Source organism: Oryx dammah, unplaced genomic scaffold, assembly GCF_014754425.2.
Source record: "Oryx dammah isolate SB20612 unplaced genomic scaffold, SCBI_Odam_1.1 HiC_scaffold_25, whole genome shotgun sequence".
NCBI classification, from domain to species: domain Eukaryota; kingdom Metazoa; phylum Chordata; class Mammalia; order Artiodactyla; family Bovidae; genus Oryx; species Oryx dammah.
Genome location: NW_024070209.1, coordinates 54,033,261 through 54,058,827, shown reverse-complemented (window position 1 = coordinate 54,058,827; position 25,567 = coordinate 54,033,261). Strand labels below are relative to the sequence as shown.

Genomic DNA, 25,567 nt, shown 5'->3' with positions numbered 1-25,567 from the left:
CGATTTTGTGCCTCTTAGCAAAGCATAGTCACCCTTCCTTTTCCAAAATGATCCCGCTTCAACATTCTTCAACAACCAAGAGCAATCTGTCTTGCAATGTGTCCTTCCTGCCACATTGGTTATTACCAAGATTCTCTCTGCCAAGAAGTGATCGAAACATTGCATTTCCCTTGCTTCCTTTCTTATCTTCAGCCTCAATGGTATAGTTTCCCATACCATTCAGCTTTCATGTCCATCTGTATCAAGCACCTGTGGGACTGAGTGCATTTTGTTTCGCTTGCCTTGTGTGCTTTCATTTGTTACTTTCCAAATCTTATTATTTACATGGATGCGCAGAGCATCTTTGTGGATCTCAGATTCCACAACCTCATCTAAGCAAGTTTTACGGGCAGAATTGCTCTCCATCGTCCTCTCAGTGCTCATTGTTCATCACTGCCTCCAGAGCTTCATTTCCATTGTATTTTCCTCATTTAGTTGTAGTCCAAACCATCACTGGCTTTTATCACTTGCACTGTTGGCCTTGGCAGAGGTGTTTGAGAACACTTATCACAAAGCCTGTTTCCTTCTTTGAGTCTTATTGGCAATGTTCATAAATCCTTGCATGGGAGAAGGCTTCTTTTAGAGGAATGTTATACCACTTTATAATAATTCTGAGTCCAATGCATTATAAAGATTTGCTTATATTGCTCAGTTATGGGCCTGCTCTTGGTTTCTTCATGATTTTTTTCCAAGCTTGATTGCTATTTGGTGCCACACCTGCATCTGTAGTCTGCTGTCTTTGCCACTCTGCCTCCATCTTCTTCTTCATCCTTCATTGATGGCCAATAGAGGAAAAAAATAAAAATAAAAAACAGCAATATGTTCATTTTGCACAGTAGCACACATGACTGTCTTCAAAATTCTGAAAGAGTCAAGAATGTGAGACCCCATACACACAAACTTTCAATGATTTTGCCAAGAAAGTTCATCCATGCTTCGGGCCCCATTTATTTTGTTGTCTGGCATGACGAAATTGCCACATTTTTAAGAAGTTACTATATTAAATACAGTATGCATATATATATATATAATATAGTATTACATATAATATGCAATTAAAAAGAGAAATACTTAAATTGTGTTTGTTTTTTTCCTGTGTCTTTGTGTACATGGTATTCAAAACTGTGGCTTCTCTGAAAGCCCCCAAGATAGTATTTTCATTAGAAGTTAAAGTTTCTACTGAAGCAGAAGAGATTTGGATTTTTTTTTTTTCCTTTTGCCAAGAAAAATTATTTGGATTTAAAAACCGAATGCCATGTTTTTATAGTCTTATGCTGGCATGGTGAACTTAAACTAAAAATATGCGCGTGTGCATAATTGTATACCATGTCAGCATGTGTATGTTTTATGTGAGTCTATGTGTACAAAGTGGGAAAGGCTTCTTCTGTGGTGTCTGCCTTTGACTTGAGAGGTGGCTCAGGAAATCTCAATAGGACATGGTGACAGTGTGTGAAAAGCTTTTCATGAGTCATGATGGGAACTAGAGAAATAGAGAAAACCAGGGCATATGCCTATGGATGCTCATTCACACAACTGCTATCTAAGAAGCAGCATTAGTTTTCTGGCTGGCGATCAATTTTTTTTAAGTCATTAGCTTAAACATTTCTCAACAGTGGAAAGGTGCCATTCTTATTAAATCTCACAGTAGAAGATGCATATTTGTGAGCCAGTTCAGCTCAATGTGGTTGCTAAGCAGGTAATGGGAAAGGGAATTAAAAACAAACCAAAAAAAAAAAAACCCTCAAAGAGTGATAGAAATGTTAGAGAGAAAGCAGAGGAAATGAAAGCCCAGACAATTAAACAGCCTGATAGTTTATATACTGGCTTTATTTGCTTGTTTAGTTTAATGTTTGGTAGTTTAATCTTTTAAGCTGGTTTACATGCTTTCTGGAAAAAAGACTGTTGTAAGAAGAAAGGGAAAAGAGGAAAGGGGAGAGGAGGAAGGAAGAAGCATAAAAGAAGGAAAAAGAAAAAACAAAGGAAAAATAAATTTAACCATAGCATAACATAAATAAGTTCAGTACAAGTAATACCCATTAAAGGTGACAGCATTTTATTCATCGGGGAGACAAGTTGAACCACACTTTTTCAGCATGTAAATATGTTTTGAATACAAATCAGTTCCAATGCCATGCTATGGAAATTACCTGTATATTTGATTGTCATATTTTTAATTAATTTTTTTGCACTCAGTTTCAGAGAATTTAATACGTTCTTTTAAATTTAAAAATGGAGATATACACATGCAACTAGAGAAACAAAAACCATTTTATAAGCCTTGATAATCTTTAGCTACCCAAAGATTTATACTTTGTACATTATTATGAATGAGATTCAAAACGCAAATGTAGGGATTTCGAATATAGAATGCTGAATATCAAGCATTCTGATAAAACCGAAAAATTCCATCTCAAATGTTAAGTTTAAATACAACAGGAGCCCCATTATAACAATAAAGCCAGGACACAAGAGCGATAACTCTGCTCTTGACAAGAATTTGATATTCAGGTTCAGAGATGGAGGGCCACTGATATAACTTAGAGCTGATTCTACATGAGAAGTTACAAAGTCAATAGATTTTATTGCAAATAAAAGCCTTTTTTTCATGCAAACAAAATATAGGAACAGAGTTTAGAGGTGACAAATGTTAGTTCCCTTAGTCCTCAGGCTGATTAAGTGGAGCCATGACCTATTCCTGAAGGGCTGAGTAATTTGCCCTAAGTGAACTTTTGTTCTTTTATCTTTTAAATATCTCCTTTCCAAATCTGGATTCCTCTCAATTGGGTTATGGAGAAAAGTTTGACAAGGTGAACAAGCATAATTTGCAACACTGGTAGAATCTGGTTTGGTAAAAAGAAAATTGGAGAATAAGGGGTCAATTATGTTTCATATCATTCAAACATTGCTGCTGCTGCTGCTAAGTCGCTTCAGTTGTGTCCAACTCTGTGCGACCCCATAGACGGCAGCCCACCAGTCTCCCCCATCCCTGGGATTCTCCAGGCAAGAACACGAGTGGGTTGCCATTTCCTTCTCTAATGCATGAAAGTGAAAAGTGAAAGTGAAGTCGCTCAGTCGTGTCTGACTCTTTGCAACCCCATAGACAGCAGCCTACCAGGCTCCTCCATCCATGGGATTTTCCAGGCAAGAGTACTGGAGTGGGGTGCCATTGCCTTCTCTGATTCAAACACTGGGCTCAGTTAAAACTAACATGAATATTCATGGTAATAGCTAAAAAATACTCAGAAAAATACTAGAAACTGGTCATATTCAAGTCAATTTGAATAAAATACGTATATGCTATATGCACATGCTTACATATATACACACAACAAATAAAGCTGATTTGCTTCCTTGTCCCCTTAATAAGCAATAATTAAGAAATGAACAAATGATTGACAACTGTGACATATCTAATTCAATATAATACAATTTGGGGGGACATATAGGGTTTTTTTGTACAATGTTATATATATTTATATAATACCATATATATATATATATACACATACCTATATATATGTGTCTGTATATATACACACACACATATATATATAATGTGGTTGTTTGAGATGAGAATTGCATTATACTTGAAAAATTTTTTATTCCCTCTATAGAAAAGTATCAGTATTTTGTAATGGGATGAAACAATCACTGAAACAAGCATTGTATTGATACCTAGTTGTGTAGACTCATACTTTAAGCATGATTTTGGGGGAAAAGAGTCTTTTTTTATGTATCTTCTGATTCTGTCTATTGTCAATTCTTGATTATCTCCACTGATCAAAGTATAGTAGTAATGGGAAAAAATCTAAATTGCTAGCTGTTTCATTTTGGGTTTGGAATGCACTTCTATGCTTCATTTAAACAAAAGGGTATGTGTTCAGGCGACTCACAACAGTTTCAAAGAATTTTATCCAGACCTTCCAGAGGGTAAGTTATTAAGTATTTGGCTTAGAGAACTTTTTCTGATCTTGGGAAAGTAGGAAAATCCAGATCCAAGGAAAGTAAGATTAAAGCTAAAGTCAGATTATCAATCTGAACGGAGGGATAATGAAGAAACTCTGTAACAGTAACAAAATTAAATTGGTATTCATCATATTCAGAATGGCAATAGTTCTTTGCACTTAATCTTCTAGTATGATGGGTTGTTGCATAACTCAATCTTTCTCCCAACAGCCTACACCTTAATGTGTTATGATGGTACAACTATAGCCATAGAAATTCTGATTCCCACTTTAAATCTTCCTTAGTCACATTCATGTCAGTGTCCATGGTCACTGACTTTTGCGCAACCCAAATTATGCAAACCTTCAGAGAAAAATAACCCTTAAGTTTTTTTTCAGTGCAAATTCATTCTCTCAGTGTTCTAAAAGTGACATTTAGCAAACTCCAGGCATTATTTTTGGAAGAAATTTGAAATAAGTTTTATAAGAAAAGTAAAAAATCTCCTTGGGTTTCAGGCATCATAGAAAGCTTCATGTCTGTAGCACCACACTGTATCACCCTGACTTCAAATAATAATCTTGCACAAAGGAGGAGTGTATGTTGCTTCACTATAAGTAACTCTTCAGATACATACTCAATGATACTAATCTAAAGTTACCAGTATGGTTAATTCTATTCATCGAAAAAAAAATCATTTATTCACTCATGAAATTAAACCAGTTTGTTATCTTACTAAATTGTTTTATGCATAGAAAAAGACTTTTCTAATGTAAATCCTAAACTAAGAAAACAGACTCTATTGTGGCAAAGCTGGGATGTGAACCAAGCAAATAACTCTTTGACCTCAAATGGAGACATGGACTGACCAAACTAGGGTCTACTCAGTGGATTCACTTGATTACACCACATGAACTTGTGAGCTGAGCAGTTTACATTTTAGTTTAAGGGCATTATTGCTTATAAGAGCAAAAAATGTTAGTGACTTTACGAACAGAGGAGTGTCTCTGAGTCAGAAATATCAATGCCATTACCTGTCACTGAATCAATGGACTTTCATTCCTTTGGGTTTTAGAATTTTTTCAAGTTTTAAAAGCCACAAATTAAATAAGGCAGGCAAATATTTCATGTAATTATTTGTTAGTAATTAATGTCTTTGATTTTAATATTCTAAGGGTTCCTTTGGCATCAAATGAATAGTAATATTTTACAGAAACTTGGAAATGAGATACATAGAAGGCACCTAAATGAGGGACAATGATTGCACAAATCTTTTGATATCTGTGAAACACAGGAAAACCTAGCTAAAGATATCCTGGTTTATACAATTTTCCCATGAGATATGTTCAGAAATCTTGTCTACATGTAATAATTGTCCGAGTTCCTTCTAAGATGTTCTTTGTTTATCAGTATGTTTTAAGAATTAATGTCTATAGTAGTATCTTAGGAGCTAGCACCTTCTCCCCCATTTTAAACTAGTTTTGGATATATGAGAGCAACCCAGATCTACCTGTTCCCTTCAGTTGAACCAAATAACTATGAGAAGCTGAAGTGTTGATTGAATATCTTTATTTAGATACAGTATCTATAATTCAGTTCCTCATTTTTGGTTTTCCTGTATACCCTCCGATTTGTCAGCTCTAGTCAAGAAATATATTATTTTGAATGGATTACCCAAATCTATTGTGTTTTTATTCTTGTTTCTACTTGGACATGCTGTAAGAGAAGTTAAAATATGAACAAGTTGATATAAAATATATTTAAAAAGAGAATATGAATATTAAAACCATATACTTAATGTTATCTGGGAATTTTATTATTGATTTTGCATGACCTCAGATGACTCAAAATAAAGGAAATAAAGAGATGCCCATAGCAAAACTGAGAGAGGAGCAGTGTTTTTCTCTAGGAAAAAAACAGTGGTTCCACAAGCTGTTCCTAATTTCAATAACAAACTAACCATCAGAGTTCAGAGTTGTATTTATTACTTGTTCCTATAAGGATATTTTAATTCATTGAATTTTATGTTCCTATTGCATTTCAACTCCTACATAAAAGGCACAGTGCTAAATATTGGTTGGGTGAGAGCATTCAAGGTTCTTTACCTCTCATAGCAAATAATTTTTTGTAAAAGGGTAAATTTTTCTGTCCATTGTGCTTTTATTAGGTTGTATAGTCTCTTGTTTTCATTTTACCTCACTTAGTTTCTCATTTTACTGTTTAGCATTTTCAGCTGGAATAGCGGGCCGTCTGTTGAGCTCCCTCTGTGTATTCACTGGTTTTCTTGGTTTACTGGAAACAAAACTGTGCTTAACTTACTATTGTCTACATTCTGTCCATACAGACTATGTCAAATGCTTTCCCCAGTTTAAATGATTTATAAAATCTACCTTTGATCACAGCCCTTTAGAGGAGAAATATGTCATGTTATGGCCCATGTCTATTACAAATAGGAAAGACTTCTGGATGGGCAATATGGAGGATTTTTAGTTCAGATTTCTTTTACTGCTTCAAAATACAATGTCTTACTGTGTCTTCAACAGTCATTTTCCTTCTGGGCAATACATATATTTCAAATATTTCATCCTAATTCTATTTTCTTGAAGGCAAGCTTAATTCAGACCTTAAACTTTTCTTTCATCATCAGTACTATATCTTATTTTATTGCTTTTCTCTGAATACCTTCATCTATACAGATGTCTTGTTGATAATGAACTTGATTGAAAATCTGGCTAGATGTTCTGTCAAATCTCTATATTCTGCCTTCTTTTCTCTGTTTCCTCTTGTAACTTTATTTTGCACCTGAAAGAGGACATCCTGGAGAAGTTCCAGTCAGCATCATTTTCTAAGGACATGTACTCTTATAAGTCCAAGGTTCTGTATGTAAGACACTATCTTAAGACAAACTCAAACATCATTTCTTTATCTGTAAACTTCTAATTCAAATATTTTGCTATCAAAATTAATTGTATTCTCTCTTGCTGGGATATTTAAGATTTTGGTCACATTGCATGCCAACTGCCTGATCATATCTTCCATGATAAATTACTTGGCAAATACTTCTGCCAATTATTCTTTTGGAGTGTACAAATTATTCCACCTGGCTTTTCTTCATCCTTTGCACTAACTTAAAACATTTTTTTTTCTAACAAGTAAATAAATATTTGAAACCGATCTTACATTTCTCTGATCCGAAGAAAATTATAATCATGACTTCAATAATGAAGTCTCTTGACTGAAATCTTGTAAACACTTCATGTCTTGTCTTGAAGGGCTAACTCATCCATTTCTGTAATTTCATAGGAAGTATGCATCAGATCCATAATTGCAATGAGACTTAGTTTTCATGAACAGTATCAAGAGGCTAGATCCTAAGAAGAGCTAGAAATTTTCTGATCCAGGCACTGCATTCTGTGTCAAAGAAAATTTTGCTATTTTAACTAATATCATAACTAAATACATTATTGCAATCAATCATACTAAATCACTGAAAAAGTCAGCACAGTTCACCACTCTGCATCCATTTGATGCAGCCTAGTTTTGCATTGGGTTCCTGAAGTCATGTTCCACTTACAAAAAGATGATAGATAATTAATTAGAAATACAAAAACATTATAATCTAAGTCCAGTTTGTTTTAGTGCAATATTTTACAAGTGTTTAACTCCAATTTTATTCTAATATCTTAATATTGGCAAAAGTGTCCCTCCTTTGTTGAGTACTAAAAATTTCAAAGTGTTTATTGGGAGAATGGACAGATGCATCATTAATCTTAAAATAGTGACCTTTATATATTGTACAAAAGGTGAGATGACAGAAATGAGTTTCTGATATATAATCATCACTTTTGAAACTGTTTGATTATAGAACTGGTAAAAGAATAACACTTTGCTTACAATGGGGAAATCAGGAGATGGCTAATTTCTAAAACCAAGTGGGACTGTTACAAAGCTAAAAAAAGCAAAGATAAGCCAACAAGTCAATGATTCAATATGTAAAAATTGCAAGAAAATAGCTTTATAGGTTCATTAATTGTGAAATTTAACACAATAAAAGCTATTAAATGTGAATTTGAATTTAGACTTAGATTTATTGAAAGTGAGAATAGAATATTCAGCAAGGAAAACATATGCAGAGTATTATCGCTTCTTCTAAAAAATACTAAAAAATGCAAATATAGGAAAAATTTCATTCTTTCTTCTTATATGTCAGTTATTTTTCTTTTGTCTTTAGTTCCCTAAAGACAATCTTTAAATGCTTTTAACATTTATTTTGAAGTAAAAGATGGGAGTAATGTTGCCAAATTCATAATCAGTTTGAATTTAGTAGCTCCTGTGTTTCAAAATGCTCCCTAATCTACCAATTTTAGTTTAAAACTGTGATCTAAACACTTAGATATTTGGTAAGCTAAGAATGACAGGATTGGAAATAGAACTGTATTGGCTTAAAACACCAGAAAAAAATTTCCAAATTAGGAGTTTTGTTTATCTGCATGCAAAAATAATCTCTAGCCTTTAAGCATTCATGATGTGAATTGCAAGCTATTATTTTGAAACTTTACTAGACTATTCTTTGTGGAAATAGATTCACTTTTCATATATTCCACGGGGCAGATTAAAGATCTGGCTTCCATGTGGATAGTTTCAGGACTGCTTGCTCTTCCTTTTGTTTTGTCATAATACTCGCTTGAGACTATGAGTAGTTCAATTTTCAAAGCTCTAAATCTACATTAGAAAAGAAAAAAAAACTTAGATCACGTTATTTTCCCATTTTGCTTGATTATATATATATATATATTCAGACTTTAAACAAAGCTATAACTCTGTGACTATAACAGAACTGCATGTAACAAAAATGTTTAGTCATTGAGCATTAGTGGGTCATCTAAACTTGACCTCTGAAAGTACCTGCATAGGGGACCTTGTGATTGTAGCAGTATTTCCATTTGATTTCTCTCCAGGTTTGAAGAGAGAACTAACTCTCCCTTTTAGGAGTATGTTATATTCGGTGCATGTAGAAAAACTTTGTTAAGATTGTCAGTAATATTTTATGTCAGAGATAACATTTTAAGAGGTAGAAATTCCAAAGATCAAACTCGACATTGGTTATTGGCTTATCTTTTCAATGGTGCCTGTCACAAAACTCACCCTTGAGTGTAAAAGGAGAAATTTAAAAAATGCCATTCTAGCAACAATGAGTGCATTAATTCCTCAGTGAACCCAATGGAAGAGGTAAGTACCCCCTTAGCACCTGGCTGAGTGTGCTGAGACCCAGAGCTTTCTGAAGGTCACGCAGCAGGGCAGTGGAACTTCCAACAAAGACATCTTACAATCACCACTTGCTGTTAAGAGTTTCAGCCCTTGCTTTCTTTCTTGGTGATCTTCAATTTTTTAAATAGGGGACTCATTCCCTTTGAACCCCACTACAGTTTTCCCCTACAGTGCCTGATGATGTGGGATGCTCCTTCATCCTCCTTCTCCCAAATGGTTAATTTATCTGTTCAAAAGAACCAATGAGGAATCCAAAGGGCCGGGCTGCTTAATACCAGGGACGCCCACCCATATCTCTTTCAGTACTTAATTCATTCACAGGCCTTTTTCTCCCAATTACTCACTCCCTCTTCCACCTCCCTAACCCCTTCCCAATAGGGTACATTTTTTTGTTTTTTTTTTTTTTTTTTTTCTTTTTTTCTCTTGCTCTCTCTCTCACTCTTTCTTTTCTGTATCTCTCGGAAATCAGACAGGAGTTCAGAGCACTTTCACTACCTTTTATGAGGTAGATTGTGATGTCATAGATGGGGGCAGGGCTAGTCAACTTTCTACCCACCTCCCAACCTGTGCTGAGGGAGCTCCGATCGGGAGTGGAAGCAGTGATTCTTCTATGGTGAGTAACTTCACTTTCTAATCTAAACTATCTCATTGTAAACATTAATTTTGAAAGTAGGGGGAATGGCGTTTTGATGAAGTCAAATGTGACCAATCAAGCCCTCTTTAATTACTGTATTAACCAACTTGGGGCAAAAGATCTACTTATTTATTCTTTATTTAAGTCAAGAATTTCACAACACAGATATACTCTCCAATGATGATCTAAACTTGAGAAGCTGAAAATGGTATTTTCATTCCTTTATTCCTCAGTCTTTCTTCCCTTTGGGATGGAAAGTCATTGCATACATGGAATGAACCCATTCTGTAGTCATTTAGTAAGCTTTCTCTAAAGTAAGGCAAGTCAGAAGAGTGTATTCTTCTTCACTTGAAAGATTTCAGGATGAGCGAATACCCTTTATTGATGTTTGGCCAAAGAATCAATCTGCTCTTCTAAAATTATAGAGTAAAATTGTAAAGAAACTGATACACAAGAATTGTCAAAAACTTGATTCTGATGTAAACAAATGAAAACTTTCCAATGCAGAAGCTAAAATAATAAGAAAAAAAGTCACCACTCTTGCAAGATTAAGGGTGCAACCATTTCAATGTGTTTCAACCAAATTTGCTACCTTTTTGTTATATATCATAACACTGATGCTGTTGTAAAAAGCTGCTGTTCTTTGTTATATTCAGATTTCCACTGTTGCTGTTTAATTCTTTTATATGCCTTAGTATTTAGAAAGAAAAGATCAACTGCAGTGAGCATGTTTCTCCATTTTCTTTGTTCTCTCCTGGGTACCTATTAAAACCATCAAGATATCAACTTTTATATATGAGAGGCAAAGGAAGTTCATGGAGATGGTTATATCTTTAAGGGGTGTCAGGATGGATGTTTTCTTAACAGTTTTGACTGTCAGAATCTGAGGCCCTGTTACTTTTCATGGGGTGGGATAAAACACATCCAGTTTGAATCATAAGTATTATGAAAGGAGTTAAGTGCTTATCATTCATTTTTTTCAAATCCTTAGTTAACTAGCTATGTATGGATATTGGTGTTGGAGAATAGGGGCAGTTTAAAAGGAGACATCTGTTCTCATCCACAGCTCTTCTGTTATAATAGTGTAGATCCTCCAGCCCTCTCCCACAAGGGTCCTTCCCCACAAGATACTGTCCTTTTCATGACCTGGGGTAAAGTGGTATGGTCACTGCTGAACCTATTTTCCCAGCTAAGCTTTCTAACCTAAAGAAGCAACTACAATGGTGAAGATTTTAGGCACAATAAATAGAACTGGAGTCATAACTGGCCCAGAGGAAAATGTAGGTGATACTCACCTGTAGTCTACTTAATATTGCAATGTGGGCAACAGTGATGAAACCTCCTGTGTTGGGTGATCCCTCTCAAGTCTCTGGTCTTCTTTTCATTAAAAGTGGTAGACTCTGGACCCCCAGGTAGGAGTAAACCTCTAGTGCCAAAAAAAAAGTCTGATGTCTAATCATATAATACCTCAAGTTATTCATGTCTTTTATCAGTCCCTCATACAGCTGCCAGGTAAGAAATGCTCATATTTTACAAACCCTTGGAATACAATCATCTTTAAACTTCGTGAGTTAAGAATGGTTGTGTTGTACAGTTGTGCAAATTCAGAGAATCTATCATGGAATGCAGTGTGCATGCACTTGTATACTCTCATGTGCATGTTTCATTTAAAGTGGTGTTCAGTGTTTTTATATACATTTTGTATGTATTTGAATTATAATTCAAAATACATACATATATTGTGCTCTAAACAAAAGAGTCACATGTAACAAAAGTTACACTAATCTGATGTCTGAACATGAGAGCACTACTCCTGTTTCTGTCGGTGACTAATTAGGTAACTCAAAGTGAATGCCTTTGATGTTTTGGGCCTCCTGTAATGCAGGAGACCCAGGTTCGATCTCCGGGTCAGGAAGATCCCCTGGAGAAGGAAATGGCACCCCACTCCAGTATTCTTGCCTGGAGAATTCCATGGACAGAGGAGCCTGGCAGGCTACTATACAGTCCATGGGATCACAAAGAGTTGGACACGACTTAGTGACTAACACACACACATACTTGGGCCTCCGTTTTCTCATCTAAAATGATGATAGATGACTTAAAGGGTATATTCTAAAGTAATACTGCTCTAAAGTTATATTGTTTTGTATGTTTTTAAAGAAATGGTTTATGGGGAAAAGACTGTATAGTTGATGAGATCTAATTTTTGTAGTTGACATAGAGTTATTCAAACCTGAAGAAAAATTTCACTCCAACCTAGTCTCAAAATGTACCCTCTATCTGATATAGTCTTACTTGTTTAACAATATTAGTAGTTCCCATTCTTCTAAGTGGACATTATCAAGCAATTGATGATTGATGATTGATTGATGTGTTCATTTGAAAGACTAACTTGTTTTTTAACTTCTTAATTTTGTTATTTTGAATATTTGAAATAAAATATCCATACCCGCTAGGTAATAGATGGAGCTAGGTCTCACTGGGACTCTGAAATTCAGAATTACTTATGCAGTGTTGCAGGAATTACTCTGTGGTGTTGGGAAGAGTTGGTGAGTAGGGAATTGATGAATCCTGAACTATGTGTTATGAGGACAAATGGCATATAAGACCTGGTTCCTACTCTTGAAGAATGTGAAACATTTTTGGAAGTCTAGACACATACCACGTGACAACTGAGAGGTGAAGACAATAAGTGTCAAAGTACTAAGAGATATCCCTGCGGGTTGAGTTGGATTGGATTGTCCTGGGATGGATGGCTTTGTGAGAAGCTGAGGCCCTCAGCTAACTTTGAACAAAGTATTTTAGATTTGTGTTGTGGGCAGGGAAATATTTCAGATCAAAAGCCCACAGAATTGTAAATTTTGCAGAGAATAACCTGTGTTGACAAATGTCATATATCAAAATAAGAAGTCTTTGCTTCAAGTCTAGTCCCATACCTTTTGAGCCCCTTTCCCCTTAATTATATGCTGACTTTATAATATATGAAGAGGAGGCTGCAAGTGAATGACTTAGAATGATTGTTAAAATATAATCAGGCTGCTACTTTCTCAGTTACACAAGAGGTCATATGATCACTCACGACCACAGCTGTGGAAGAGAAGTAAATAAATTGAAAGAATTGGGGACAGAAGAAAGCTGTAGCTCTGGGACATTCTGGTTTTCTGTTGAAGGTGGAAATGGATTGTCATTTGGAAAATCAAGGGCTCTATCACTGACAAGTTTAGACAGGTTGCATAGTCATAGAAATGCCCATAAGCTAATGAGAATTCGTGTAACCAGTATGGTTTTCTGAAGCAAATAGAAGTTTCTTGCACTGAATAGGAATCATGTCAGACTCTGCTCTCAAACATACAATGATTATGCAAGTCTCTTTCCCTAATACACTTGGAAAGAGGTGATTGATTTGGCCATGATTTACCCACTTTGGGCTTCCCTGATAGCTCAGTTGGTAAAGAATCTGTCTGCAATGCAGGAGACCTGGGTTTGATCCCTGGGTTGGAAAGATCCCTGGAGAAGGGAAAGGCTACCCACTCCAGTATTCTGGCCTAGAGAATTCCATGGACTATACAGTCCATGGGCTTGCAAGAGTTGGGCACAATTGAATGACTTTCACTTCATTTTTTTTACCCACTTTGACATAGGAGTACATTTAAATGTGAATGCCTCTCTGTTGCTGTAGACTCAGATGATATTCACTGTATACTTTGTATCACTTAGAGGGCACTGTTCCTGTATTTCTTGCTATCCAAGTTCCTTCCAGGTTATTACTTTGGCCATTCTAATAGCCAAAAAGAGGTAAAGTAGGAAAGGTAGGTGGGCACTGGAAGTCAGAAAAACTTTCTGACATAACCTTATTTTAATGACTGTCTCCCAAAATGGTCAGAGGATCACCCCCATATGTCAAACCAAACACAGAAAGAGGTGGAAAGAGACTGTTAAAATGCAAAATCGTGGGCCAGACTGCAGACCCCTTGAATCAGGATTGTAGGGCATATGTAGTGATTTCCTGAGATTGTAGAGCATATGTAGATTCTTGGAATCTGTAATTAACTACCCTATCTCACCTTCAACATGCCAGGTGACTCATTTCCATAGCAAAGTTTCAGGCAATAAAATTGACTCATTCTTTCTATATTCTTGGAGGAAGATATAAATTAAAAAATAAACTATTAAGAGCTAAAGATTTGGAAAAATGGGATAAAAGTAACATAATGTTCTTGGGAAAGTTGGTTTAAATTTCAGTTAAGCATAAAAATAATTTTCAAATAATGGTGGTTGTCAAATATAAAGAATTACTAAGCTATTAAGTATGGCTTGAAGAAAAGGCATGAGACTATAAACATTTAAGGGATCGCTTTGTGTCTTTCATCATCATGGATTAGTGCAAGAAGTTAATCAAGTTCAGAGATAAGTTCTACAGCTCCCAATTTGTGTCAGGGTAAGGGATGGAGACAATAGTGCAGAGCAGTGTTTATTTCTGCTTCATATTCTTTGGAAGAATCATTTGACTACTTTTTAATTTTAATTAGGAGAACTCTTCCCTGGTGGCTCAGATGGTAAAGCATCTGCCTACAATGCAGGAGACCCGGGTTCAGTTCCTGGGTTGGGAAGATCTCCTGGAGAAGGAAATGGCAACCCACTCCAGTATTCTTGCCTGGAAAACCCCATGGACAGAGGGACCTGGTAGGCTACAGTCCATGGGGTTGCAAAGAGTGGGACATGACTGACCGATGTCACTTTCACTTTCTTTTCTATTGAAAAGAAATATTGATTAATCAAGCTCTCAAGTCAATGCAGGGTCTATGGTCCAAGTGGCTCAGTGGTAAAGAATCCTCCTGTTCAATGCAAGGAGACACAGGACACACAGGTTTGATCCCTGGGTTGAGAAGATCCCCTGGAGGAGAAAATGGCAACCCTTTCCAATATTCTTTCCTGGAGAATCCCATGGGCAGAGGAGTCTTGCAAGCTACAGTCCATAGGATCACAAAGACTAGGATATAAGAGAGGGGCAGAGCACATGTATTCCCATCATAATTAGAAAAATCAAGCTCTAATGCCAATGTAGAGTCTATGGTCTATGTTGAAAAATATTAACAACATAGCTCTATATTTGAATCAATAATCATTTAGAAGTGCTCATATTTTTCTTCATGAGTAGCCCACTGGTCTGTGTAGAAAGCTATACAAATATTCAAAGAAGAGAGAGGCACTGAATGAACCCTGCTCTGGGAGAATGTGGCCCTGGATCACAGCCAGGAGGGTCAGTTCTGGACTTAATCTTTTGATTGATTCCATATGGTTCTCCCATTCCAGAATGCTGGAATCTTCTCCATTTTTTCATTTGAGAATGTCTTTGTTTAGAAGTCAAGAAATGATAGAGAAACTTGCTTTTTTTTCATATTAATCTCTCAACTCCGTGCAATTGTTAGCAATAACTGCTTTGGCAGAGCTGGAGATACTGTCACATTCTAGAACTGACATGCGACATTGACTGATAGGATGCCGGTGTCTACCATTGATTGAGAAAATTAGTTTTGGCAAATTAATATAAAAGAAAATACTTTAATTCTTGCAGATTTTTTTGCCAAAGAAGTGTAGCTCCGTCATTGGGCCTTTATTGCATCAATCTAGCCAAGCATCACCTTGGGTGGTTCTTAGAGATGTGCCATGCAAAATTATTTTAAATTACCTTAGGGCCTAGTATCTTACCTGAGTAAAAACCAAGTCAGAGAACAGTAACAGTTACATGGTTTTGATGGCAAAGATCCGAAAAGTAAGAGGCGATCACATTCTTTTAAGGTAGACACTAAAATTGTAAGCTGCTGCTGCTGCTAAGTCGCTTTAGTCATGTCCGACTCTGTGCGACCCCATAGACGGCAGCCCACCAGGCTCCCCCATCCCTGGGATTCTCCAGGCAAGAACCCTGGAGTGGGTTGCCATTTCCTTCTCCAATGCATGAAAGTGAAGTGCGAAAGTGAAGTTGCTCAGTCGTGTCCGGTATTGTTATTTGAAGTGAATTTGGAAACAAACTCTGTCTTTTATTGACTGGGTAACATTCTTAATCTCTGAACTTTTGCTTTATAAAATGAAATGTTATTACTACTTAGAGGAACAATAGGACAATTGCATGCAGTAAATAACAATTATACCAGCTAAGATACGAGAGCTCAGTATATTCCATGCACTGTGCTAAGCATTTGAAAAGCACTTGACAGTCTGCTTTCAAGTCATCCTGTGGAGGAGATACTGTTATCTGCATTAAAAATATTAGGAAAATGAGGTTCAGAGAATTTGAGTTACTTCCTGGGGGCCACAAAGTTAGTGGTTGATATAGGGTAATGGTTTCAGGAAGCCTACCTTGATCTCCCCTAACATGATGCATTCTCTCTGACATTCCTGACATGAAGTGCAGTGGAGGAACTCCTTTACTTATATGTTTATATTCCTCAACTAGTCTGTCGCTTCATAAGCATAGGAATGTACCTGAATGTTCTTAATTTTGTCCCTGGTTCCTGGCACATTGAGCACATAATATGTGCTTTCTAGGTTAGCTTCTTGGCCATTCTTTTTCCATTGTAGTATGTTATCACACTGAGAAATTCTAGTAAATGTTTGTGAAGCCTGTCATTCATTCATTCATAGAATATCCCCTGAATTATTCACTCACTTATTCCCACATAAAAGCACCTTATTTTATTTTAAATACTAGATCTCAAAGCATATTGTTTACCTACATTTTGGGACCTAAAATCAGGTAATTTTTTCTTTAGCAAACTCAGTTTCCTTGTAATGAACTTTGTTAAGTTTTCTGGTACATTATGTAGACTTTTTTTTTTTAAAGGATTATGGTATGTAAACATAGAATTTGTTCCCAGATAGCTGAATTAGTCAAATTAATCATTTATTTTAAAAAAGGAATTTGAAATAAGGACCAAGAGACATGGCTGGTTTCATTTGCCCTCCCATATGAAGGTTGTGATATATTAAAATGTTAATTATATTTAGGTGTGAAATATAACTTTTAAATTAAGTATTCTAAATTATTAATTCCCAATTATAGTATTTATAATTCACGTGTTTTAATTAAATTTAGATTCAGCTATATATTAATGTGGGGTTCCAAGGTGGTGCTGGTGGTCAAGAACCTACCTGCCAATGCAGGGGACATAAGAGACTCAGCCTTGATCTCTGCGTCAGGAAGATACCCTGGAATAGGATATGGCAACCCACTCTAATATTTTCACCTGGAGAATCACGTGGACAGAAGAGCCTGACAGGCTGCAATCCGTAGGGTCACAAAGAGTCAGACATGGCTGAAATGATAAAACATCCAAATAGTTATTTCTCACTCACACACACTGTCTATGGGTGGTTCAGTGCTTGTATAGTGAAACAAGAGTTATCAAGAATCCAAACTCCTTATGACTTTACTTTTTTGCTCTATTTATCATGAGGCTTCCACTCTCAAATTTATCTTTTGGTCCAAGTTGACAGCAAAGTATTCATCCTCCCATTACCCACAGGAAGAAGAAAAGAGGGGAGAGGGGAAAATGGTGTACTTCCTAGTTGTGTTAGCACCCTTTAAAATATTTCTCAGGAACATCTATATCCCTACCCAGTTGCTGTCTACTTACATCATATGATGAATCTGAAAAAAAAAAAAAACAGGAAGAAGTAGGCATGGAGTGGCTGTTCTTATCCATGTATACTTTCCATTCAGTGGAACACAAACTGGTTTCTGACTTCCAGTAGAAGTCAAAATGTTTGACCCAGCTGAGCCCCATTTTTCTCAAGTGTAAAGTGAAAAAAAATATTAAAATCTACTTTATTGTGTTGTTTTTAAGCTTAAATGTGTTACTGTATGCCACAGACTGAGTACAAGGCCCAGAAAGTAGACCAGGTAAATGGGTCACTAACTCTAGTCTTCATTATCTCATCTCTTCCAAAAGATGATGGTCTTTTTATCATGTAGGTATCTTTCATCATGTCTACCAATCAAGCCATTGGACAGATAGTAGTGAACGACCAGCCAATGTCTCTGTCCTCATAGAAATTGCATTTTTTTGAGGGGGGAGGAGGTCACTGAGAGCCCTGGAGGAATCACTGCAGAGAGGTGATAATTGAAAATATAGACGGGAATGACTTCAACAGAGAAGTAAAGTAGTGATTCTCATATTTCAGTCTGTGGAAGAATCACATGGGTGTAGCAAATAAAAATGGAGAACCTTAGACTTTTCCATCACTGTTCTGACACTCATATATGAGATCAGGAATCTGTATTCTGTTTCTAAACAGTCGGAATGTGGTTACTCATGGATCACACTTTGAAAAATACCAGTCTAAAAAGGAAGGAAAGGAGGAAGGCTATGGGAAGAGATTACCAGGACTAGAAGTCAGTTTCAACCCTATCTTAGAACTCATGGTTTGTCCCAGCAGGCTCTTCCAGTCTAGCCTAGTCTAAGTAATCTTTAGTTGTGAGAAGCTTGTTGTGGTACCCTGTTGTATAGGACATTTGGCAAGCTCACTGGCATTGCCCCACTCGATGCTTGTATCCATTTCCTTTTCTCAGTAGTGACAATCAAGAGTTTCTCTGACCGTGGCCGAGTATATCCTGGGTTTCAGGGGACAAAATTGCCCCAGATGAGAACCATAGGTCTGGTTGAACTCTTGATCTTGCACCTAGAATATACATACTATTTAAAATCGAGCCTTTTATTTCCTCCCTCTGGAAGGTTAAAAGACTGCAGATTCCAGGTTCCAGACTCATTTACCAAATGACCATTCTAGCCTGGCATCAGGCTGTGAAGGTACACTTCTCTTGAAGCAAGACTCATGAGAATCCATCACCATCATCCCCTAGCTCTAACCTTCATACACCTTTTAAAGGTCCCCATCTCTCTTCCTTCTTGGTTACACCAAATATTCCTGGCTTAGAGATACAGGCATTTCTACTCTCAAAGGCAATTAAGGGCTCTCATAAGAATGTTTAAAAGAAAGTTAAGTAAAATGACTTCAGTTTCTTGCTTTTTAAAACAAGTGTATTGAGTTGAAAACAATTCAACTGTTTTTATAGCACCTTTTTTTTTTAAACATTTTCATGTATCTTTACATATTACTTTAACTATTCTCTCAGTATACTTTTTAACCCTTTTATGATGAGCTAGATAATCAGTGCCTGCTTAAACACAAGGAAAAAGTGATAGTTTATACTTTTTCTTTAAAAATATGAAGAAATGCATCAGGCCAAAGGTCTCCTTGAGATTCAAATTACTGATATGGGTTATTTGAGGTATTATTTATGATGAGTAACTCTACAAGGCTGAAATTAGTGCTGGATGAGCCCTGGAAACTAAGCAAATTGTAGGTAGACATTGAATATATTTTATAGTTTAGCATGAATTCTTTCTACAGAGAAGGTTGGAAAGCTGTAACAGGTGGTGACTTCAGATAAAACAGAGCTCACTCTTTCTTTCAAAGCTGTTGCTGTAGTATATTTGAAATATTTACCTTGGCATTTTTTAGTGCATCAGGTAAAGAAATAATGAGGTAGCCTTTACATCTTATAATAAATACAGAGGTGATTTAACTTTGTCAAAGGCTAGATTCACAGGGACTCCAAGTTAGAGATTGTGCCTTGAGGACACTTTCATCTTAATATTAAGTATGATTTTCAGTAGGGGCAAGATACTGTATCAGACTCTCTCCAACTCTTTAATGTTTATCTTTGTTCACTGGTTAAAAGTTGCCATTTTCCTGGAAGTTCACAAAGTGCTTTTTTTTTTTTTTTTAAAGAAGTTTTCCAATTTCATAGATTTGAGTCTTGCTTTCAAAAGAACCACTAATATATTTTCTATGATTTTGGGCAATACTGTTATGCATTTCCAGTCTTTGAGAATACTTTGCCCTTTAATCTGTGTTTTTGAAAGTTTCTTGTATAGCTCAACCTCTTTTGCTAGAGGACAGACAATAAGTTGTCTATCCATAGAGGTTCTTTGTTGGACCAAAGAAATAATATTTCCAGTTTTAGACTGAAGGGAACCCTCTGGTGCTGTGGCTATATCTTCCCTAAAATATTCACTCCAGGAGAGACAGATTATAAGGTTCCAAACCAGGTCAAGCCCTGGCAGGCACTTGTAAGGGGGTGTATCCTGGCTTCTCAGGGGAACCACCTTAAATGCCCTTTATTTCTTATTTTATTCAAAAACGATTGGAGCAGCAGTGTGTTATTAAAAACAGACACAGGAATAGAAATCTTGCACTTAAATCCCTGGTAATTGTCTTATTAGCTGGCGAGTTACTTTTCTTTAAACCTCCATTCCCTCCTGTATCAAATAGTAAGGATAAAGTGATGTATCATCGGGAGGAGTGAAGATCAAGTAATGGAAAATATTGGTGGGGTTGCTCAATATGTATTAAATCTGGAAAATATCCAAAGTACATTGACCCAATAAAGAGAGATACTAGTCTACTTTTATCAGTAGGCTGATCTTGCAGATCAGTTTAAGAGGCAGCCTGAACTATGAATCCATACCTTACTGACTAAATACTGGGGATACACCCACCCAAAGCTACTGTGGCTTATGTGGTGCTAGCCTTTGTGGAGAACATGTCAATAAAGGGTCGGGAATTTTTGTTAATAAATAGCAAGAAGTCTAGTCCTGGAGATAAGACTTGCACATATGCATAAAGTCTTTGAAGACAAAGCAACAGATAACTAATTATTTCATTCTAGCAAGAAATGTAACAGGAATTGAGTTGGAATCACAAGGACAGCTTCATGGATGCTCATATTGCAAGAATGGTTTATCTTTATTTCTTGGTTGACCTTTATCTTTTGGGGGATGCACTCTACAGCCAGTTTTTGGGTCTCCAATAGCAGGTTCCTATGTTATAGTTATTTTGGGAATCATTTCCTGATCATTCTCTATAAATGGAGAAAATTAGATTGTAACTAGACCACCCCATCCATACTCTGCCCTAGTCATGCCCAAGGTCAGATGGAGAAAGAAACCTTATTCTTTTTTTAAATACCTTGTCCTTATCCTGCTAAGGTTTATATTACCCTTACACTACCCTGGGCATCTGATGAAAGTGTCCTTCCTGTGCAGTTTCTTGGGCCTGAGATATGCAGGTGGTCAAGTAAGTTATGATGAAGATTCTAAAAGAACTCTCCAAAGGTACCCAAAAATTAAATAATAATCTTCTATAGTGACATATCTATTTAAAATTTAAAAAGGATTTCAAGTTTAATTTCTCACTTAGACCTCAATAACTGGTAAAAATATATTGGTATTAATAACCCCATTTTACAGTTGAAGAAACAGAAGCTTGGAGAGTTTATAAGGCTGTCATCAGCAGCAACTAGCACAGCCAAGATGAGAGCCAGTTTCTCTTTGGGCACTTGTGCTATGTGCATTTGGATATTGCTTGTTCCTGCCTCACTTAGACAAGTAGGTGAACAAGAAATACAGGATATAGTACTGGTCAGACAGTACAGATGATGGTAGAACTAATATATGTTGTGTTCTCAAAAACTGTGTCAAATTTACAACATATCATGGTGCCTCCTGTGTGGAGAAGTAAAAGGCTTTTTTTTTTTTTTTTTAGAAATTTAGAATAAAAAATTGTTTTTTCATAAAGTTTGGATGAATAGGAAGTAGCGTATGTGATTGCTACCAGAAGGAGAGTTAGACGTTGTATTTGCTCAAGTTTCCCTTGAACTTGTAGATGACTTTTTGGTTGCTGGAAAGAAAATGAGTAAGTAGAAGATGATGTCCTTGTTCTGTGCCTAATCCCTATCTCATGTGAATCATGATTGCAAGATTGGAAGTTGGTATGACCTTTTTTCCTTTATGGCTTAAGGAAATTCACCTCATTACTGCTTGGTTACATGATTCACACTTGTGAATAGTTAAAATCATAATTCAAACTGAGCTCCAAATAAATGGCACCAATAGCCAGGAATACAGAATTCAGGGCAGGAAAACACTAAGGTGGATTTGCCTGATTAAGGAAAACTGTGTGTCATGTGTCACATGGGTGGATTGAAGCTGAAACTCCAATACCTTGGTCGCCTCATGCGAAGAGTTGACTCATTGGGAAAGACTCTGATGCTGGGAGGGATTGGGGGCAGGAGGAGAAGGGGAAGACCGGATGAGATGGCTGGATGGCATCACTGACTCGATGGACATGAGTCTGAGTGAACTCCGGGAGTTGGTGATGGACAGGGAGGCCTGGCGTGCTGTGATTCATGGGGTCGCAAAGAGTCGGACACGACTGAGCGACTGAACTGAACTACCAGATATGAATTTGTGAACCCATGTTCACAAAGAACTTAATTTTTCTCTGTTTCCTCATATTTAAAGAATGGATGGTAATATATACATTTGGAAGATTATTTATTAAGACACCCAAACTATACCTAGCAAGCACATCTCAGTGTTTTACAGATGCTGGTACTAATTATTGAGGGTGCTTCCCTGGTAGCTCAGATGGTAAAGAATCCACTTACAGTGCAGGAAACCTGGGTTCAGTTCTTGGGTTGGTAAGATTCCCCTGGAAGAGGGCATGGCAACCCACTCCACTATTCTTGCCTGGAGAATCCCCATGGACAGAAGAGGCTGGCAGGCTACAGTCCATGGAGTTGCAAAGAGTCAGACATGACTGAGTGACTAAGCACAGCACAGCAATTATTGAGGGAGGTGATACTTAAAGAAAGCTCAGTATTTTACACACAGAAAGCAGTAAACACAAAGAATTGAATCATGGATGTTTTCTGAGCAAAGAATGATCCTGAAGCTCTACCACTGAGGGCACAGTGAGAGAGAGAGAGGTCATAAGTCTTTTATTGTAGATGGCTAACATTATTTTCTATACTGTGTCCCTAAATTCCACTCTTCTACTAATGTTATGCCTCTGGGTACTCTTCCATAGAAGAATAAACAAGTTGAAGGCTTGGTGAGTTAGATATTGGACTAGGCATTGTGCCCTAGCTTTGTGTCTTTGGACAAGCTTTGTGATCTCTTTGTCCCTCATCCAAAAAGTTACAGTTATTTAACAACATTCAGGAAATATTTATGGAAGAACCATATGCCAGACACTGTTTTAAGTGTTTGTGATATAGCTGGGGGTGAGGGACAATAAACCCATGAATAAAATATTTGCTGGATGGTGATATGTATATGAAAAAACATTAAAATGGAAAGATAATAGCAAATTAAATGTCAAGGGTGAGTCAATGGAGTTGATATTTGGAAAGACAAGATATTTCACCAAGATATTGATTATTTTATTAAGATCTGATAGAGTTGAGGGACCAAGCTTTGCAAATATCTGGAGGAAGACCATTCTAGGCAGAGAGAAAACACACAAAATCCCTGAAGGACAGGCATCACTGACATGTCTGAGCAATAGTTAAGAGACCAATATTTAGTAGTGGAGTGAACAAGAGAGAAATCAGAACTGTTGGGAACCAGATTTTATGACCCTGAAGGTCACTTTGATGGCTTTGGATTTTACAAAGACTAAGATGAGGAACTGCTGGACAATGTTGAGAGGAAAAGTGATATTATCTGAGTTCATATAACAGCACCATTATGGCTCCAATTAAAGGGAGAAAGAGTAGGAAGCAAGCAAGGAAACTGTTAGGGGATGATATTGCAACAGTCTAACAGGAGATTCTGATGGAGGTTGGCCATGTAGATAATAATGAAGAAGGTGAGAAAAGGTCAAATACTGGAATTATTTCAAAGATGCTGTTGACTGAATATGATGGCAGATTATATGCTGGCTCAGAGAGAACAAGATGTAATATAAGATTCCGAGTTTTTAACTTAAACAATTGGAAGAATTGTGTTGTCAATAACTTAGACTAAGAAGACAGTGGTGAGGGCAGGTACCTCTCACTTGTCTCTGGAGTGTTGGGAAGAGTAATTAAGAAAAGTCTACAGAAGACTAGGAGATTCTCTAAATGTCAGAGGTCTTTATGAAAGTAAACAGTCTTGCAAGAAACTAAAGTAGGATATAAAATTTAAATACTTACAACTCATTGGGTGTGCTCTGAATTCAAGGTAGGACATATCTACCTGAATCTGTGACAGTGTATACAGTGAATACTTGGAAAATAATTGAATATGTGATAAAACTGGTAGTGAGCTGACATCTCACAAAGAAAAAAAACATTGACTAGGAAGAAAGACAAAGATTTAGAGGGTGTGATTCAATGTCTACTCAATGAATATTTCAAAGTAGGCAGAAAAATGTATTCAATTATAAAAAGCCATGGATCAACTGCTCTAATTCAAAACTAATTTAATTAAAATTACTGGCTTTAAAAGATGCATTATACTAAAGACCTCTTATGCGTTCTTGAATGATGATATCCATTTCTTCTTGTAATTCTCATTTCTGTAATAAAAGACGAGGGGGAATTTTAGGTTGACATAGTGAATTATTTTGTATATTGCATATATGTCTAACATTTCACTTCAGTTTTCCACATTATATTTAAGAGATTATTCTTTATGATATATGAGGGGAAACAATATGATAATGATGGGGAAATGATATTAATATACTGCTGCTAATCAAAGCCTTTGGGGGAACAGCTCAAAGGCCCATAGTAGGTATGGTGAATGGGTCTAATCTTGATTGCTTACACTTATCAATTTCTAATGATTGACTGGGCTGTTTTTCTAAAAGTATTTTAATTTATATATTTGACTGTGTCAGGTCTTAGATACAGCACGCAGGATCTTTCTTTGTGCTACGTGGACTCTCTGGTTGAAGTGCACAGACTTAGTTGCTCTGCAGCATATGGAGTCTTAGTTCACCCACCAGAATTGAACTCATGCCCCCTGCATTGAAAGGCAGATTTTAACCCCTGGACTACCAGGGAAGTCCTTGGCTGTTTTGAGAAGAATTCTAAGACTATGTCTAGGACCAGTAGAACAAACGATTGTTATTGACTCGGTAAGCCGACTAGAGGTAACAATGAAAAAAAAATGGTAGCAGGTGTGTCACACACGAACCGTCCTTTCTTTCACTAAAAGAGACATTTCTGGAAGAGGCTTGGAGCATTGACAAGTATAACTTGTTTAAAGGTTGCTCATGCTGCTTTTTTTTTTTTTTTTTCCCCAGCTGACCTACTTCTTGCTATCTCCTGGCCTTTTCAGACTGTAGCCTAGGCAGTGTCCTCTCTTTATAGTTTCATTTAGTTACCCTGAATTTTTTGGTTAGTATATTTTCAGTAGACCTTATTTTATTTAGTCTGTATATAAAATATAGCTATATTTTAGTTAGTCTGCCCTTTGCTAACTTTTATTTGGCTAATAAATATGAGCACAGTATAACCAAATTGGTTACACACCAACCCACACCAGCAAGATTGGTATGCTCATGTTCTGGGAAGTTGGGCAGATGAAACTTTCAAGCACCCCCAAAGAATATGTGGATTCAACCCTGTGAGTCTATGGATGGATGAAGATAATGAGATAAGCCGATTTTAGTTGAAGACAGTAGGTGCTAGGTCCAATGGGCTAAAGATTAAGAATAGCTCATTTTATAGAACAATAGAGTTAAGACTTTAGGAAAAAATCTAGGGAACTCAGTTGTATTTAAATGGAGTTGAAAAACAGGGCTTGAGAGGTTGATCCTTAGTATTTGGTGGGCAAAAGGGAAACCATG

At 36.6% G+C, this 25,567-nt stretch overlaps 1 protein-coding gene across 2 annotated transcripts in view; it reads left to right on the top strand.

Annotated features, from left to right (window-relative positions):
- The window catches only part of LOC120851300 (catenin alpha-2), a 1,370,085-nt gene that overhangs the window by 1,330,055 nt on the left and 14,463 nt on the right, over positions 1–25,567 (top strand). Inside the window, exon 18 of one of the 2 annotated variants that reach the window (XM_040223987.1) lies at positions 9,719–9,862. The exons of the other annotated variant lie outside the window; for it this stretch is intronic. Within the exon in view, the coding sequence (XP_040079921.1) occupies positions 9,719–9,862 (144 nt within the window). The remainder of the gene's footprint in view (positions 1–9,718; positions 9,863–25,567) is intronic. 2 annotated transcript variants of the gene reach the window in all.